At 37.4% G+C, this 17,189-nt stretch overlaps 1 protein-coding gene across 3 annotated transcripts; it reads left to right on the top strand.

Moving 5' to 3' along the window:
• Positions 1–12,200: 12,200 nt before the first annotated feature.
• On the top strand, positions 12,201–14,654 carry NF-YC2 (nuclear factor Y, subunit C2). 3 transcript variants are annotated; one of them, XM_022301962.2, is made up of 3 exons: positions 12,201–12,368; positions 12,792–12,851; positions 13,536–14,654. In XM_022301962.2, the coding sequence occupies exon 3, from the start codon at positions 13,578–13,580 to the stop codon at positions 14,376–14,378; it is 801 nt and encodes a 266-aa protein (XP_022157654.1). In that variant the 5' UTR covers positions 12,201–12,368; positions 12,792–12,851; positions 13,536–13,577; the 3' UTR covers positions 14,379–14,654. The 3 variants fall into 3 exon arrangements, with proteins under 3 accessions (XP_022157654.1, XP_022157652.1, XP_022157653.1); XM_022301960.2 differs by lacking the exon at positions 12,792–12,851 and having other exon boundaries at positions 12,202–12,368; XM_022301961.2 differs by lacking the exon at positions 12,792–12,851 and having other exon boundaries at positions 12,202–12,368; positions 13,539–14,654.
• Positions 14,655–17,189: the final 2,535 nt, after the last annotated feature.

A 17,189-nucleotide genomic window follows, 5' to 3' on the forward strand; every position in this document is an offset into this window, starting at 1 on the left:
CAACACGTTTCTTTATTCAATTATTATATTTGTTCAAATTAGATTTTAATTATTTGTGTCATATATGTATATAGATAGCTAAAAAATGTATCAGAGATTCGTCGCCCTCATCAACAATCAAATTGATTTTTCATTGAAATAATTGCTTCGTAAATTGTCCAATTTTTATACAACGATATTTTTTTTCCTTCGTTTGCATCTCTTCAAATTGTAAAGCTGAAGTCTAACTTTGTAAAATTCAGTGTGCAACATATGTTGTCATGTGCTAGTGCATATGTGTAAGTCCACATCATATTAATACTTCATGTTGTGTTTTTAAATAAGGTAATTTCTTGTGTGTTACCAATGAATCTTACTAGAAGGTTATATTGTGTGGAATAAGACTAAAAAACAATACGATACATTTTTTTTTGTTTTGGGTTAACAAAAACATGTGATCCCTGTATACTAAAGTAACAATTTGGTCCCTGTACTTTCCATAAAGTAACAAGTTAGTCCTTGAACTTTAACTTGTAACGATTTAATCCCTGTAATTTAAAATTTGTAATGATTTAGTTCCTATCGTAAAAAAATTTAGGTTAAAAAACACATTTGGTCCCTGAACTTTGATTAAAATAACGATTTAGTCCCTAAATTTTCAAAAGTAACAATTTAGTCCCTGTACTTTGAAATTAGTTACATTTTAGTCCCCGCCATTAAAATTTTGGTTAGATTTAACGGAAGTGTGACGTGGCTGTACATGTGTACAAATTAAATGGACAATTGTATAGCCGGTTGGTTCAATCCCAAAAGGGTTCAAATTTGGACCGGTTTAGAACTTTAAAAAAATATATATAAAATGAAAAAGTCCTCTCTTTCACGACTTCTTCTTAGCATATTCTCCGACACTATCTTCGGCACCCTGAAGCCCCCTTCTCCCTCTCTTCCTCCTCTCTGCCGCCATGATACAGAAGTTTGTCGTTGGCGTCAACCCCACCCCTGCCGACTGGGGTGGTTTAGATAAAAGATAAATTACAAATGAGCACTGGTTCCAATTCTCCCATTGGATAACAATATAACCCTTCCCTTCCCCCTCTCATTTCCTAATGGTGGGTTTTCACCCCTCCCCTCTTCCCTTCTTCTATTTTTTTTTACCTTTCAATCCCTCTTCTTTTCAATTGACTCACAGAGATGGTTTGATTGAAGATTCTCTCTATTTTGTGAGTTTTCTTTAATTTTTTTCTTGATTTTCTCGAAAGAAGAAGATCCAGAAGACGAAGGAGATTGCAGTGGCGATAGCGAAATCCTCCATTTTTAAATCCAATCATGGCGGCACCGAATCGGTATAGCGCAGAAAGAGGGGTAGACCTCGCAAGGTTGTGATGAAGCACAAAACGAAGAGAAGAACGAGGAACTTTCGCCGTCGGAAGTTGCGAAAATACCGCCGGAGAAGAAAGTTAAATCCACCGAAGATGAGCAACCGGCGCCGCCCACTGTGGAAGGAGGTGAAAAACAAGAACCAAATGAGAAGCAGAGGAAGGAGGAGGAAGAGAGATGAAAGGGAAGACATTTTCATTTTATAACATTTGTAGTTCTAAACCGGTTCAAATTTGAATGATATGAGATTGAACCAACCGCCTGCATAGTTGTCCATTTAATTTGCACACATGTACATCCACGTCACACTTCCGTTAAATCTAACCAAAATTTTAATGTAATAAATTTAAAAGTACATGGACTAAATTGTTACTTTCAAAAGTTCAGAGACTAAATCGTTACTTTATTCAAAGTTCAGGGATCAAATGTGTTTTTTAACCGAAAATCTATTAAAAGTAAGTGTTAAATTTTATCATATAACAATTTAATCATTCTAAGTAAACATATTTTGTCTCTCTTTAGTTTATCAATCTATACATAGAAACTTAATAAATAAAAAAAAATTCATGATAAGGACAAAATCGTTACCAACTTTAAATTACAAGGATCAAATTGTTACATATTAAGTTCAAGGACTAAATTGTTACCAATTTGAAAGTATATGACTAAATTGTTACAAACTAACGTTTAGGAACTAAATTGTTACCTTAGCGAAAACACATAGATTAAAAATATTTTTTAAACATTTTTTTAAAGGAAAAAACTACACACACTTGAAAATTCTAGGATACTATTATGTAGGATAACAAGCATATTTGTTGATCCACTCTGCCATTTGGTTATTCTTCCTATTCTCATGTGCCCATTTTTTCTCATTTGGGCCCCCAAGAATTCTTCATAATTATTATTTTCAACCTATACCCTTTACATTATTAAATTTATTGCAAATAGGTCTTTGTATATATCCTGTAAATTGAAAGCAAAGTTAATAACTTATTTTAAAATCAATATAACATATCTATTTTAAATTTGATCTTAATCAACCGTATCTTTTTAATTGACAACAAGTAATGACTGTTTTTCATACTAGATTTCTAAAGAAATTAATTGGTGGACTAAATATAATTTTTATTGATATTTGTTTTGTATAATCTTTAATATTTATTATTTGATTCTTTCCCTTAAATTCTTAGACAATTGACTTTGAACTTGTTGATCTTCCTTGGATGATCGACCTCTAGGGTTGGTGATCTTCCTTGGATGATCGGTCTCTAGGCTTGTTGATTTTCCTTAGGTGTCGACTTCTAGCTTGTTGATCTTTCTTGCAATGCCTTTGGCTTGTTGATCCTCTTTGGGTGACTGGCTTCTGGCTTTTGGCTTGTTGATCTTCCTTGCATGATTGGCCTCTGACTTATTGATCCTTCTTGGTGATCGGTGTTGATCTTCCTTGGGTGAACAATTTATAAGTTGTTGATCTTCTTTCGTGATCAGCCTCTTGTTGATGTTCCTTGACTTCTCCTACTTTTTGTAGTTTTCAAAATTTAGCTCATTTTTTGAAATGTTTTTCAAATTTACGAGACGAGATACTAGATATGTGTGTTTCTCATTTGAGAAACGGGAACGACCTCTTTTGATCAATTGCTCTCAAGAGAAAGTAGGAAGGTAGAATATATGTTTGTATGTCTTGTATTGGTTGATGTCTTCGGATTGGACAATCCGCACGCCGATCGATATGGGTCCAGCAAGTGACTATAGCGGTAGAATGTGGAAAGATTTTGGTGCACGTGAGGGGGCTTGCAATGTGGGTGTAGGCACGTGGGCAACATGACGTTGGCACTTTTGGGCGGGCAGATGCGCGTGGACAGGGTCGTGGGCGTTTGAGGTAGGGATGTTTATTTTTCCCAAGGGGATGGAGCCCTGTGGGGACCTGCCTAAGCGGGGCGGGAAATCCACATTTAAATTTCTCGCGAAGCGAGGATAGGAAAAGTTTTTTCCCCGTTACCTAAACCAGGACGGGGACAGGGAATGCATTCCCTATCCCCGTTCTCTGTTCCCCGCCCTGCCTCACCTTTTATAAACATATATATATCTATACGTATACATATACATATCTATATATACGTACGTATGTACGTGTGTGTGTGTGTGTGTATATATATATAAAATGTAAATACAACTTGGAAGGCGTCCGTAATTGATGTAGCACGTGTGTAAAGTGTTGACAAGTGCACGCGACTGAGGTAGCAGACAAGTGATAACATGCACGGGGGTAGGGGCATGCGTTGGTGGGCGTGGGTGCACGATAGAGGGAATGCATTGGTGGGCATGCAGAAGGAGGCGCACGGAGGGTGTGCAATAGGGGGCGTTGGCATACACGTAGGGACTGCTAAAGTATCTCTCTCTTCTTTTCCTTTTTTTTTAATATTGTTTATATAAATCTTTAAATTATTTTTTAGATAATAAATCTTCAAATTATTAGTAATTATAAATTAAAATAAGAAAATTTTTTATCCGTTCTTTTGGGATTTGAAAGATATTTTGAATAGATTCTTGATTCTCTTTGAGATGATGTGAATGATACCTCTATTTATAAAGTCTTTTAGGGCCTCAAATGGATTTGAGTGGGTATTTGGAACTTTGTGCTAATTTAAGCCTTGCTAATTTGAACCTTTCGTTAATTTGAGCCTCATAGAATTTTTAATATGTTTAATTTAATTTAAAGACACTTGTCAAATTCTAATTGTTCTCGATTTAATGGCATATAATTTGTTATTATTATGTGGCAATTTATGATTGATCAAAATTTATGGTTCAAGATCTATAACACAAACAAGTTTCTTGTTAATTGCTTCGATTAATGATTTCTCACTATTTAATTCAACTATTTCGTTACCTTTTACATTTACGACCTATATTGGTTTGATTAGTTAAAATGCAAAAACAATATTTTTTTTTTGCGTATTGGTTTAGAGAGAGAGTATTTACCTTTGTTATGGGTGAAATTAAATCTTACGAGTCATGTGCATGAACCACATGAGTCAAGATCAGGAATGTAGATCAACGGATCGAGCCTCGAAGACCTAAAGGCCTGAACAGAATCTCGAGAACCAAGGCTTGATAAGCTTACTAGATCATGAGTTGTACTCTGAAGGTTGAGGCCCAAAGATAAGGCAAGCCCAAAGCTAGCGCCATGGCTCAGTTGGTTAGCCCGAGACCGACCTTTGGCCGAGATCCAAGAGTGCTCATCCTGAGCTCAATGATTCCTTCAAGTGTTGTTAAACCCTCTTGACTATAAGTTTTCCTATCTTTTAATAGAGAGAAAAGACATATAAAGAAGGTACGTGTTAACGATTTTAAACCTTTGTGCAAGTGTACACAAATCGAGTAGCAAATGATAAAAAGATCGGACCCACAAGGATGAATTTACTAAACACTTCACTAATTACTCAAGAAGTAGAAAAGCAAATAAAATGTAGTTTGATGTTTAACTAATTGTTGCTATGTAGGTAAACATGCATAAATCTTGAAATAAAGGTACTAGGAATAACCTGATTTTCAGCTTAAGATCACGAGACACAAATGAGAAGCTAAGATTCAAACGATAAGGTAGAAGAGGGGGGGGGGGGTTGTTTATTTTACTTTGACGCCACTAAACGATGCTCCAGTAACAAGGATGTTAATGTTACTGGCCAAACTAACACGACATCTTTCCAGATTGCCTAGATTCAACGCTATTCTGATTTAACTTAGAACAAAATTGATTTAGCTAAGTTTTTAACCATGGTAGACATGTATTATTCCTAAGTATCAACACATTAGATTCAAATGTAGATCTAGCACAAGTTAAAGCCACTCACTCTCTATTACAATTTCCCAAAAGTTAATAAAGAGCATCCAATATGGTGATCAAACATGTAAACAGACTTTAAAAGAAAAAGAAGAACTATCAAATTCATTTACTAATTAATAAAAAAGAAGAAAGAATAAAAGAAATCAGTAACTTCATGCTCTAAACTGCTCCTTCGGTGCTTCATCTAGTTCTTCAAGGTATCTCTCTTTGTCTTTTCGTGCTCTAGGGATTTGTGTGGAGTGAAAGGATTGAATCGAATGGAATGTTGTAGGCAGTCTTTAATGTTAGCTTTTATACCATCCTTAATTTTAGGGCAACAAAATAGATAAAGTAGGGTCGAGCTCGAATTTCAGGTGCTTGCTTCATTGCTAATGTTGTAACTCTTGGGTGACAATGTGTCGCTTTCAGCTCTCTATCTTTTCTGTTTTTGGCTCCAATGCCCGACATCAATAATATTGCCACAAAACATTGAAAGTTAGAACTAATTCGCAATAAGTCACAACATTGCTAGTGATGCAAGATCACTTTGAACTTTCATATACTAAGCCTAAGACAATGGTAATTGGAGCTTCTTTGTAAAATTTCTTATCTACCCAAGATATTTTTCCTCTAAAATAACTCTGTTATGGAGAGTTTTCAATACGTTACAAAATCCTACTTCTCTCAATTTTAACTTAAACATTGGAATGTGTGTGGCTAGCACTATAGCGACGTGTAACATTTATAGTTTGCAAGGTTTCATCGAATCTTTTTCTTAAAAAGAATTGGTGTCAATTTGGTAATTATGTTAGGCCAAATTTACGCATCAATATACCTCATAATGATTCTCTTCCAATATGTACAAAAATGCAAATTTGAAGCAACAACTTCTTTAGATTTTTGCAAGTCAAAATAAATTAAATTTTTTTTAATGATATTAACCATCTTATTCAACCCTTAAATTGTAGCAACTCTGACAAATGGTCCACGTTTCTGCATTCAATTATTATATTTGTTAAAATAAGATTTTGATTATTTATCATCATGTATACATAGATAGTCTAAGAGATATATCGTAGATTTACCACCCCCATCAATGTTCAAATTTGTTATGGGCTAAATAAATAGAACCCGACAAAGCAACCGGCCGGGTATGCGAAGGGCCAACAACTCGAACCAACAGGTTTAGACCAAGCAGGCCCAAGACACTTGGGTCGAGCTAGGCTCGATGCCGATCCTTGCTCGGTACCGAGCAGCCCTCGACCTAATGATGACTGCTATATCCTGCATGATTTGTATGATTTGTGTGAGACGACTTCTCCTAAACACCTCAGGGTTGAACCTACGTAAATCTTGAGGGAATTAGGTTTAAACCCTTATAAATAGAGAGGCAAGTGAAGCCCTAGAGGTAAGCCTGATCCTCCATTATCCATACACTATTACTCCAAATACTAACTTAAGCATCAGAGCGTGTGTGGCAGGAGCCACATCGGTTTGAGTGCTATTATGTTTTGTAGGTTTTGTCGATCCCGTTAATTTTGGTAGATTGGTGCAAGTTTGGCGAAATTCACGGAGGTCAAATTTCTGCATCAACAATTGGTGCCGTCTGTGGGGACGACTAGAGATTGAAGATATGTCGACATGAGTTCGGGAAGGAGTCCACAACTTTCTGATAAAGAGTGTCACCCTAGGAGGAGAGTTAATGGGGATACACATCTGTCCGAGACAATCGAAGGAGAAACCAGCCGACCAGTTTTCGGATAGAAGAATAAACCAATTGAAGTTCTGAATTAACAGGGAGACGAGTTGGTGGCTCTAGAAGAAAAGGTCGAGGGAATGCACCAGAACATATCTCTGCTCCTGCAAAGGCTTGAGCAACATGAAGTGGAACAGCCAGAGCTTATTCGCGATTCGCGGAAGGGTAAAGCTCCGATGATTGAAGGAGTTGGGGAATCAACCAACTATGCACAGAGCAAACTAAAGATAAGAGGAAACGACGGACCTCGAGCCAGTGTCTTCGACCGGCTAGGCCAGTAAGCAGCTGTACGACAACAGAAGTTGGTCGTGCCCAGTGGAAGCAGAAACTACCCAGTTGACCGAGCCGGCCTCGAGCGGACTACTGTCAATAGAAGAAGGCCACCCTGTCGAACCGAGCTATAAGAGATACATTCATGAAAACACAAAGACGAGAAGTTTGACCTTAAAACTTTTAGACCAAGTAGACTCTCCCTTCACGGAGAAAATAATGAAAGATAAAGTTCCTCCAAAGTTCAAGCTACCCACCATCAAACAATACAACAGTTCAACAGATCCTATCGATCACCTCAACGCATACCAATGATGGACAAATACTATAATGCAATATTGGGTAGGCCGACTATATACATTTTGAAGGCAATAGCCTCTACATATCATCAAACTACAAAATTCTCAACACCAGGAGGAATATTTGTTTTGTTTCCTTTTCAATAAAGTCATAGGTACTTTTTATTGATTGTCTTTTTACTTGAGCACTTATTTTTATTCTAAATATAAACTCCTCAAGTAGGGGGCTTAGGTGGTACAAGCAATAGTAAAAGTTGGTTAAGAAACTCAAACCGGGCCAAACCATAAGCAAGCCAACGAGTTAAGAGCCACTTGGTCAGATCAGGAAAATCGAATGGCCAGCAAATGAGTCCAGCAAGGTTAAAACAGAAAGCAAGACAAACAAGCCAAGCCAGGCAACAAAACTCACGGGTGTAAAATCGTCGACAAAGAATGAGTTATAAACCCATGAGTGTTGAAGGCGAGCAAACCAGCCTAGCTAAGGTTAGAGCCCAAGGCTAATAAAAAACTAACGGTAGATTAAACCTGATAGTAGTGCCAAAGAGACTTGATTTAAAGCTTCAATAGAAAGTCAACAAATTGAAAAGTTAATCTTGACAGTGGAACAATGATAAAAAAGAAGAGACGAAATCCAAAGCATCAGACGTGAACAAATCAAAGGGAGCATGAAACCGACGTAACGGATGTCAATCTACTAATTACTGTCGTCATCCATATCATCAGAAGCATCACATTCAGCCTTGAAGCGCTCTTGAAGAAATGAATAATCCGCTCCAGGATGTTCATTGGAAAGCTGTTGAAGTGACCATGAAACACCACACTCAATGACAGCATTATGCAGGTGGACATATTCAGCCTTCTTCTTGAACTCTCGCCAAAAATTCAAAGTTGGAGAGCTAGGCTTTCGCCTCGTCAAAATTCCTCTGCAGATCCGCCAGTTCAGTCAGAGACCTCATTTTGTTAGTCTTGAGCTCACGTTGGACATTTTCCAGCAGGTTATTGGCTCGATCTAAGGAAGAAAGAGCTTGATTCAGCTCATCGTGAGGGGCATAGTTTTGGTGAAAATGGTTAATCTTGTCGGCAATTCGTCTCGAGAACACCACCAGATGGGTGAAGTCCTAACAAACAGAACACTAGTTAGATCTCGCAGGCTTTCAAAAGAAAATAGTAATACATCAACCAACCCGATGAAGGACACTAAGACAAGTGTCAATATTCTGCTGGGGTCGGAATACCCGGTGTCCGACCCCAGGATGATCCACCCAACCCTTGCCAGAGGCCGAATGCTTTCCCAAATATACCAGCTTGTCAGTATCAGTAGTGTAGGATCCTTGAAAAGGAATGGCCAAGACCTCAAAAGAAGATCCCGGATGACCACGAGAATAAGGAGTTGATACCCCATGAAGACGAGCGGAACGTCGAGGAGCCACATAGGGCACCAACGATCGAGCATGATGTTAATTGGTCGGGGGGTCATCCTCGGTAAGGTCGGTCATGTCAACATCCGAAGCCCAACTCGACCCAGCACCCGAGATCCGGTTGTTACGTCGTTGCTTTCTCTCAAATAAAGAAGTAGCACGTCTCGACACCCCTGTGAAGCACAGTACAAGAGAATAAGGATTGAGAGTAAAAAACCACCCCTACTAAAACAATTAGCGAAGTGATCAACAATCACTTGGAGATTGACAAGGAGAAATGAAGCCAAAATCAATAAAGTTCTGCTCCCTCACCAAGGTGGGACCCCACCTGTCTTTGGTCGGTAGATGGACAATGGAACTATAGAAGGCCAAAGCCGTAGATGTGAGTTAAGGATGACATGGAGCTGATAGAAAGAAAAACAGTGTTAGAAAAACTAAAAAAATAGTCTGATAGAGTTAGGGAGGCTACTCACCTAATTCCCTACACTCTGTCGGGACCGGAAAGTGCAACCTATTATCATCACTGGCAAGTCAGCTACCGACGACAAAAAACCACTCATACTTCCAGTGTTTTATGGAGGAAGGACCGACGATCAGAGCTTGATTCTGAGAATTAACATAGAAATGAAGATTGTTTTCTGGGCTATGTTTTAAATAATAGAGAGACATAAAGGTAGCCGCAGTCAGAGGTTGATCATCACCAAGATAAGACCACAGGATGTAGCAACTTATCAAGGCGGACCAACCATTCAGGACAATCTGGCAAGGTGCCAATTGGTTATAAGCCAAGAAATTTTGAAGAAAAAAGGGAATGGGTAAGCGAACACCAAATTTAAACATTGCAGCATAGAACACAACCTCCTCGGGACAAGACCCGTCGATACTCTCACCAAGCCGAGGAAGCCTGAGGCTAATAGATTCGGGAATGTGGTATTTCGCACGAAGACGATACAAATCACTCTCGGTCAAAGTAGAAGTGTCAAGCCACGAAGGGCGATACGATCCGAACTCAGAAGATGGATTTGAAGAAAGTTCGTCATCTGAGGTAGTCCATTCAATATTCAAGCTACTATTTGATGTCATATAAGCTAAAAGAAAGACAATAGCAAAATAGGTTTACCTTGGGATATAAGTGTTATGAACACAATTGGAAGGAAAGGCTAAGACTTTTATAGCCAAAAGGAAAGAATAAGTCACGACGTCACCTTGGGCCTGACCGAGGCATCCTTTGACATGGGTTTGACAAGTACCCGATCGGTCACGAGGTCCCTGTTCACTCACGAGTTGGACAAAGGCCTGCATGTTCATAGGAATGATCGAGGACTTCTTGGCCATAGGCCTGATCGAGGCCTGGTCGGTTGCAAGCCTACTTGAGGCCTGCTCGGATGCAGGACAACTCGAGGAATGCTCGACTGTAGGTCAAAACAAAGCTCACTTAGACATGAGCTTGATTGTTGATCTGGCAACACCAAATCACATGAAGGCGCATACCATTATCCAGTGAGTAATAACTAAACCCATAAATCTACTCTCAAGGTAGTGAATAACAACTCATAGATAAACACTACCTAGAGAGTGGGGGCAATTGTTATGGGCTAAATAAATAGAACCCGACAAAGCAACGGGCCGGGTGTGCGAAGGGCCAACAAACCGAACTAACAGGTTAAAATCAAGCAGGCCCAAGACACCTGGTCTGACCTGGGCTCGGCGCCGACTTGGGCTCGATGCCGGGTATCAGGTAGCCATCGGTCCAATGACGACTGCTATATCGTGAATGATTTGTATGATTTATATGAGACGACATCTCCTAAACACCTTAGGGTTCAACCTACGTAATTCCTAAGGGAATTAAGGTTAAACCCTCATAAATAAAGAGGCAAGTGAAGCCCTAGAAGCCTGATCCTCCACTATCCATACTCTACTACTCCAAATACTAATTTAAGCATCGGAGCGTGCGTGGCATAAGCCACACTGGTCTGAGTGCTATTCTGTCTTGCAGGTCTTGTCGATCCCCTTAATTTCAGTAGATTGGTGCAAGTTTGGCAAGATTCACGGAAGTCAAATTTCTGCATCAACAGAATTGATTTTCAATTGAGTGACCGCTTTATTAAGTCTCCAACCTTTGTAAAACAGCAACCATTTCCTCTACTTTCATCCCTCCCAAATTGTAATAGTAGTAAAAAAAAATTTTTAAGCTCAAAAAAGAACTCACTTGCCTAACTTGGTAATATTCATTCAATGTGAAACATTTAATTAATTTAGACATAGTAAAGTTCTAAGGAAACATCCGTTCACCTTCTCCATCAACATTTAAACTGACCTATCTTAGAGTTCTAAGAAGTCAAATGTTGTGCACGCGTGCTTGTTTATGCAGAGTGCAATCTTGTCCGTGCATGCATGTGCAAGTGGTAGGGGTATTGTTATGTCTAGGCAAACTTCCACGTTAATTGTCATGTCGTTCGAACTCTACCATATCAACTTTTCGTTTAAAATATAACATATGTTTGCTCAAAGTATATTTTTAAAACGTTCATGAAATGTCAAAGATAGTAAAAAACTTTTGAAAAGATAGGAGCATTTTTTAAATAAAGGTAACCATTTTGGTCCATTCATTTTCATTTTGTCTCATTTTTTGATTTTAGCATAATATTTCACTCATTAAATTGGTTGAAATATAACAATAAATTTGTCTAAAAGAATTTCCATTTATCCGTGTAATTTTTTAATTATGGATAAAACAAATATTTTGAAAGTACAAAGACTAAAATGAACAAAAGTACCAAGTATCGAGAAAGGAAACGGACCAAAACCAACCTATTTAACCAAACAAACAAAAAGAAAACAAAAAAGTTGGTTGATGAACATATCAACTAAGATCAACCTTTAAAAAAAGGAGTAATATTTGTAAAACAGGATAGGAAGAGAGAAAAAAAGGAAAAAAAGAAGATACCAATTGAAAAAATTGAGGAAGAAAAGTAGGAGGTAAAGTAGTTTGGTTTTTGTTAGGTCCCAATTGGGTGAAGTGGGAGTGGAAGTGGAAGAAATAGCTTTGACGTATAATCCACGCTAAGGAAAAAAAAAAGAAAAGAAAAAAAGAAAGAAAAAGGCCCATTTCTCCAAAATATTTGAAAATGGCCCATTCACATTCATCAGGAAATTGGAAAGGCGAAGACAGGGCAGATACGCTGTCGTTTTCGGCGGCACTCTCTCTCTCTCTCCTCCCTCCCACTCTCTCTCCGCCACTTGTACTCCGCCATAGCTCTCACACCTCGACACGTTTTTCCTCTTTCTCTCTCTACACCTTCGTTGAAGCCTTCTCAATCCCTCTCTTCCCCCCATTTTAAAGCTCTCTCTTTCTCTCTCCTCCCCTCCTTAGGGTTTCTTCTGCTCTGCTACTGCTACTCATGAGCTCTGCTCAGCCTCGCTTTTGATTTTCTCAGGTCATTCTCTTCTTCTTCTTCTTCTTGTTTTTATTCTATGATTGATTGATTGATTGTTTGGCTTGGATTGTTTTGTTTCTTGTTTTCCTTTAATTTTAGTTTGCTCTCTGGTGCATGAGATGGAAGCAATGGAATAATTGCATGATGGAAAATTTGTTTCTTGTTTTATTTCTTTGCTGTATCTTTAGATGGTATGGAAGATGGGGATTTGATTGGTTTTGAAATAGAAATCCAGGGCTGGACGATTGATTCAATTGGAACTTGGGAGGGAATTAGTTCCTGAATTGGATTAGGGGCTCTGTTTGAGATCAAGGGGAGGGAGACCGATCGAGAGTTGAGAATTTTTTGTGTGGTATAGATTTCATTTTCTTGAAGGATCCCTTCTCATAATAATTGTTCTTTCTTTCTCTGTCTTTCTTTCAGCTGTAATGATTTTTCAGTTTGGATTGGACCAACACTCGAATCCTTTTTGTTTTACTGAAGGTTGTTTGGAAGCTGGATGGATCCTTGTCCTTTTTTTTTAATTTTTTTTTACTGTTCCTTCGTAAAATGATGAAGCTTTTGATAGCTTTGTTTATACTGTTTGTTGTTCAATGCAATTCTTTGAGTTGGGGAATAGAGTCCCCCCTTATTCTCCATCATGATCATAAAGCTATGAACTATGCAGGTTGTTTAAGCATAATTAAAATGTTGAAATTTGTTGCTTACAATGGGGCTGTTCCTATTTTTGGTTTTTTTTTTTGTTTCTTTTTTCTTTTTTCAAGAAAAAATAACTGAAACTATTTTGGTAATTATTTATTTATTTTTTTGGGGGAGTGAGGGGCTCTTACAGAATTAGAAACACATTTGGTGATGTTTTGGTTTCTTGTTCTCTAAGTTTTCAAATTGTTTTAGAAAAATCCACTTGGAAAATAGTTTTTTTTTTAAGTAAAATATTCATACCTTTGATGTCATCTGAAATAGTATTTTTATTTATGTTTTTGTAAGTTGTAAACTGGAAATAAGAAACTAAGATCTTTTGTTTTCAAAATTTATGTACAATCTTAGCTGTTTCTTAGGACTGGAGTGCTTAATATGCCGATTCTGGTAGAATAAATGATTTATGATAATATTCTTTGGGACAGACTTTGTTTTCTTAATGTTGAAAATATTTTCTGTTCTGAGCAGCAGTGTGGTGAGGAAAGGAAAATACACTACATACTGTGAGCCATGGATCAATCAGAGCGTTCTCAGCATCAGCAACAATCACAGCAGCCTGCGGGGGGTGTCGGTGCAGGCCAATTACCATATTCTAATCCTTACGAAACAAATCTGATGGTGGCTTCTGGAACGCCTGCTATCACGATTCCCCCGACTCAGCCCCCGTCGAGTTTCTCTAATTCTCCACACCAGCTCGCCTATCAGCAGGCTCAGCACTTCCACCACCAGCAACAGCAGCAGCAGCAACAGCAGCTCCAGATGTTCTGGGCCAACCAAATGCAAGAGATTGAACAAACAACTGACTTCAAGAACCACAGTCTCCCCCTTGCCCGAATCAAGAAAATAATGAAAGCGGATGAAGACGTCCGAATGATTTCAGCTGAAGCACCGGTTATATTTGCAAAGGCGTGCGAAATGTTCATCTTGGAGTTGACTCTGCGATCCTGGATCCATACAGAAGAGAATAAAAGGAGAACTCTACAGAAGAACGATATTGCAGCTGCAATTTCAAGGACCGATGTCTTCGATTTCTTGGTCGATATTATTCCTAGAGATGAACTGAAAGAGGAAGGACTCGGAATCACAAAAGCTTCTATTCCTGTAGTAGGTTCCCCTGCCGATCTTCCTTATTACTATGTCCCACCGCAGCATCCAGTGGCTGCACCTGGGATGATCATGGGAAAGCAATTAGATCAAGCAAATATGTACGGTGGCACCGCCCAACAGCCTCGACCACCGATGCCTTTCATGCCATGGCCACACACCCAACCTCAGCAGCAGCAGCAAACCCAGCAGCAAAGTGATGCATAGGTAATTAAAAGTAGTAGGGGTTTTCGGGACAGCTCGTCATGATATATGATTGGTATAGGCGATACCGAGTGGCGTTTAATGTGGGTCTACCGTCTAGTTTAGTTCATAAAAATTAGCTGTTAGTGGAGAAATTGTCAATGATGACAAGTTGCAGTTGAGTTTGTATGATGAGAGGGTGTTCAGCTCGTGTTACTCTAATTATCTATTACTATAATGTACAACAAACAATGTATGAAGTTTGGGAAAAGAACTATAATTTCATTTTTTGTTGTTTGAGGTTGTGTTTGGCTAAACCTCTCTTTAATTTTAATTTTAGGATCCAGCAGAAAGCATGAAAATTTTAAGCAAAAATTCAATTGCTAGGTTTGCTGAAAATTATATTTTTATTTATGTTTTGAAACAAATTAAAAATGAGAACAATCAGGAAAATGAGAAAAAAAAGATGTCCGGCGTAACACGTACAAGAAGAATGAAAATCAAATTGAAGTCAAAAGATTTTCTTTAAACTTGCTCCAATCATGGTTTTTAATCTTCAAAATTTTTAAATTTTCTCTCATAATTTTTAATAATGTTTGCTTTTTCGTAAAAAGTAAAACTACCGGTTGACCTAGAGGGCTTCTTAAAACAACAAGAGGTTGGGTCAACTATTCAAAGAGATAATACGTGCACATAAAGGCAAACCAGAGTAGAGTGTAGGGGTGTCAATAGAAATGAGCACTTAAACTTCCAAGAGAAAGAGGATTGGTCCAATTAAATTGGCGGTAAAATTTCTTGACTCTCATTTTCTACAAATCTATCAGCCTCAATATCTCTCTTGATTTAATTTGTAGTCTCTACCTACTCATATTTCCTATTTGTGGTATTTCTCCCATTTGGAGTTTTCCGCGTAAATTCTTGTGTTCTCTCTATTTTGTTACTTTCTTTAAATTTCTCATTTATTTATTTTACTTATTCATACTATAAAGATAAAATAGGAGTTTTTTTTCCATCACCTTTGCTATCAATATTATTAAGAAATCATGAAAGAAGGTATAAAAAAAACCAGATATCAGATCTTTTAGCTTAAATACCCAAGACATGTGGAGCTCAACTCATAAATCGATATATCTTAGATCTACGACTAGAGATACATAAACCAAGAGGTATACACACTCCAAGAAATTTGAGCTTTCACGATGCACAAAATCGTCGCAATAGATAAATATTTCATCGACAAAAGGTATTCTTGACGATTTCTTTTGTTGCAACGATCATCGACAGAGTCTAGTTGCAAAAGAGACCTATCACAATGAAACTATATCTCGTAAAAGATCTTTGGCAACGAAATATATTCAGATTTCGTTGCTAAAGGTTCAATTTTGTTTAAAAATTGCATGCACATGCATCTAATTTTTTCTGGTTACAATCTTGTTATCTAAATATTTCTTCAAATTTAAATCCAACTCCATACACACACATTCAAAATTATTGTTAAACAAAAAGTGATTTTACAATCAATCTAGTATAGAAAGTAAAATACAATATAAGCTAAATTTCGACTACAACATAAATCTAAACCTAATCTAGAAAGCCCCATCCTCTTTTGGCTTCATGAAACCTTCTATAATTTCCAAAGCTTCCGAGAGAAAAATCACAAGAACTTGAAAAAACAAATGAAAATAAACCGATATGAACAAAGAGTTGTATATTTGACTCATTCTACTACATTTTAACTGATAATGTTAATTAGCTAAAAAAAGTTAAACTTCAAACAAGCAAAGTAGTAGTAAAGTCAATAAAAAAGTAACTTCAAGTAGTGCCTAAATGGTTCCAAAGAAGTCAAAATGATCTCAAAACACACAACTTACCCCAATTAGACTTAAATAAGCTAAATTGGTATTTTAATGGAAACAATGTGATCCAATGTCACAAATTCACCTCCTTTTAATGTAGCCCTAGTTAAAATAATGCTTGAAGTTGCCAAAATGTACCTTAAAATATACAAGGGAGGAATGATAATCCATATCCAACATAATATGGATTTTTTTTTTTGTTGCTAAAGTGTACTAAGTTTCATAGCTTAATCCATATTCCACAAAGAAAGAATAATTCATATCCATGTACATAATCCAATATCTACGAGTATCTCTAAAATTCCCTAAAACTACTTTGAAAGCTAAAAAAGGTGTCTAATTCACCCCACATGTTAGGGGTTTCGGGCTAAATAGCCTTTTGAAAGGCCCATTATGAAATGTGGCCCTCTCTTTTTTGTAAACATTTGCTGGCATCACCATCCATTTCAAATTACTGTCCTACCCCTCCATTAACATACTTAAAATGGTTACTTTCCCCCTTTTTTTCATTTCAATCTCATATTTTCTCTCTCCTTCCCCCTCATCTCTCTCGGTGGTTCTTCTCCCTTCTCCCTCCTCTTCTCTCTTTTCAAATTTTTTAGATTTTTATGAAACTTCTCCTTTTTTTTCCTTCAAAATTTTTAGAATTTATGGATTTCAAACTTTCTCTTCGTTTTTTTTTTCTGGCATGAATCAACGAAAAGTCTCTCTCTACTCTGTTTATTTTTTTCATAAAAACTTTTGAGTATTCTTTAACCAACAAAGTAAGCTATTTGGGTTCTGTACAATTAAGGAACTTCATTTTTTTCTAACTGGAAAATACTCCAATTATGGAGAAAATCAAACGAGATTGAAGAAAAAAAATGAGAGAGAAGAGAAAGAAAACGATAACAGAGCCAGAAAGAAAGAGAGAGAGAAAGAGGAGAAAAAAAAAGAGAGAGAAGCGAGAAAGAGCGAGAAAGAGAGGAGAGAGAAAGAA

The sequence above is a fragment of the Momordica charantia genome, assembly GCF_013281855.1.
Source record: "Momordica charantia cultivar OHB3-1 chromosome 4 unlocalized genomic scaffold, Mcharantia_2.0 BLBB01000004.1, whole genome shotgun sequence".
NCBI lineage: Eukaryota > Viridiplantae > Streptophyta > Magnoliopsida > Cucurbitales > Cucurbitaceae > Momordica > Momordica charantia.

Bases quoted from the DNA above. Each gene is read 5' to 3' on its own strand.
- NF-YC2 (XM_022301962.2), top strand. From the start codon at position 13,578: ATGGATCAATCAGAGCGTTCTCAGCATCAGCAACAATCACAGCAGCCT.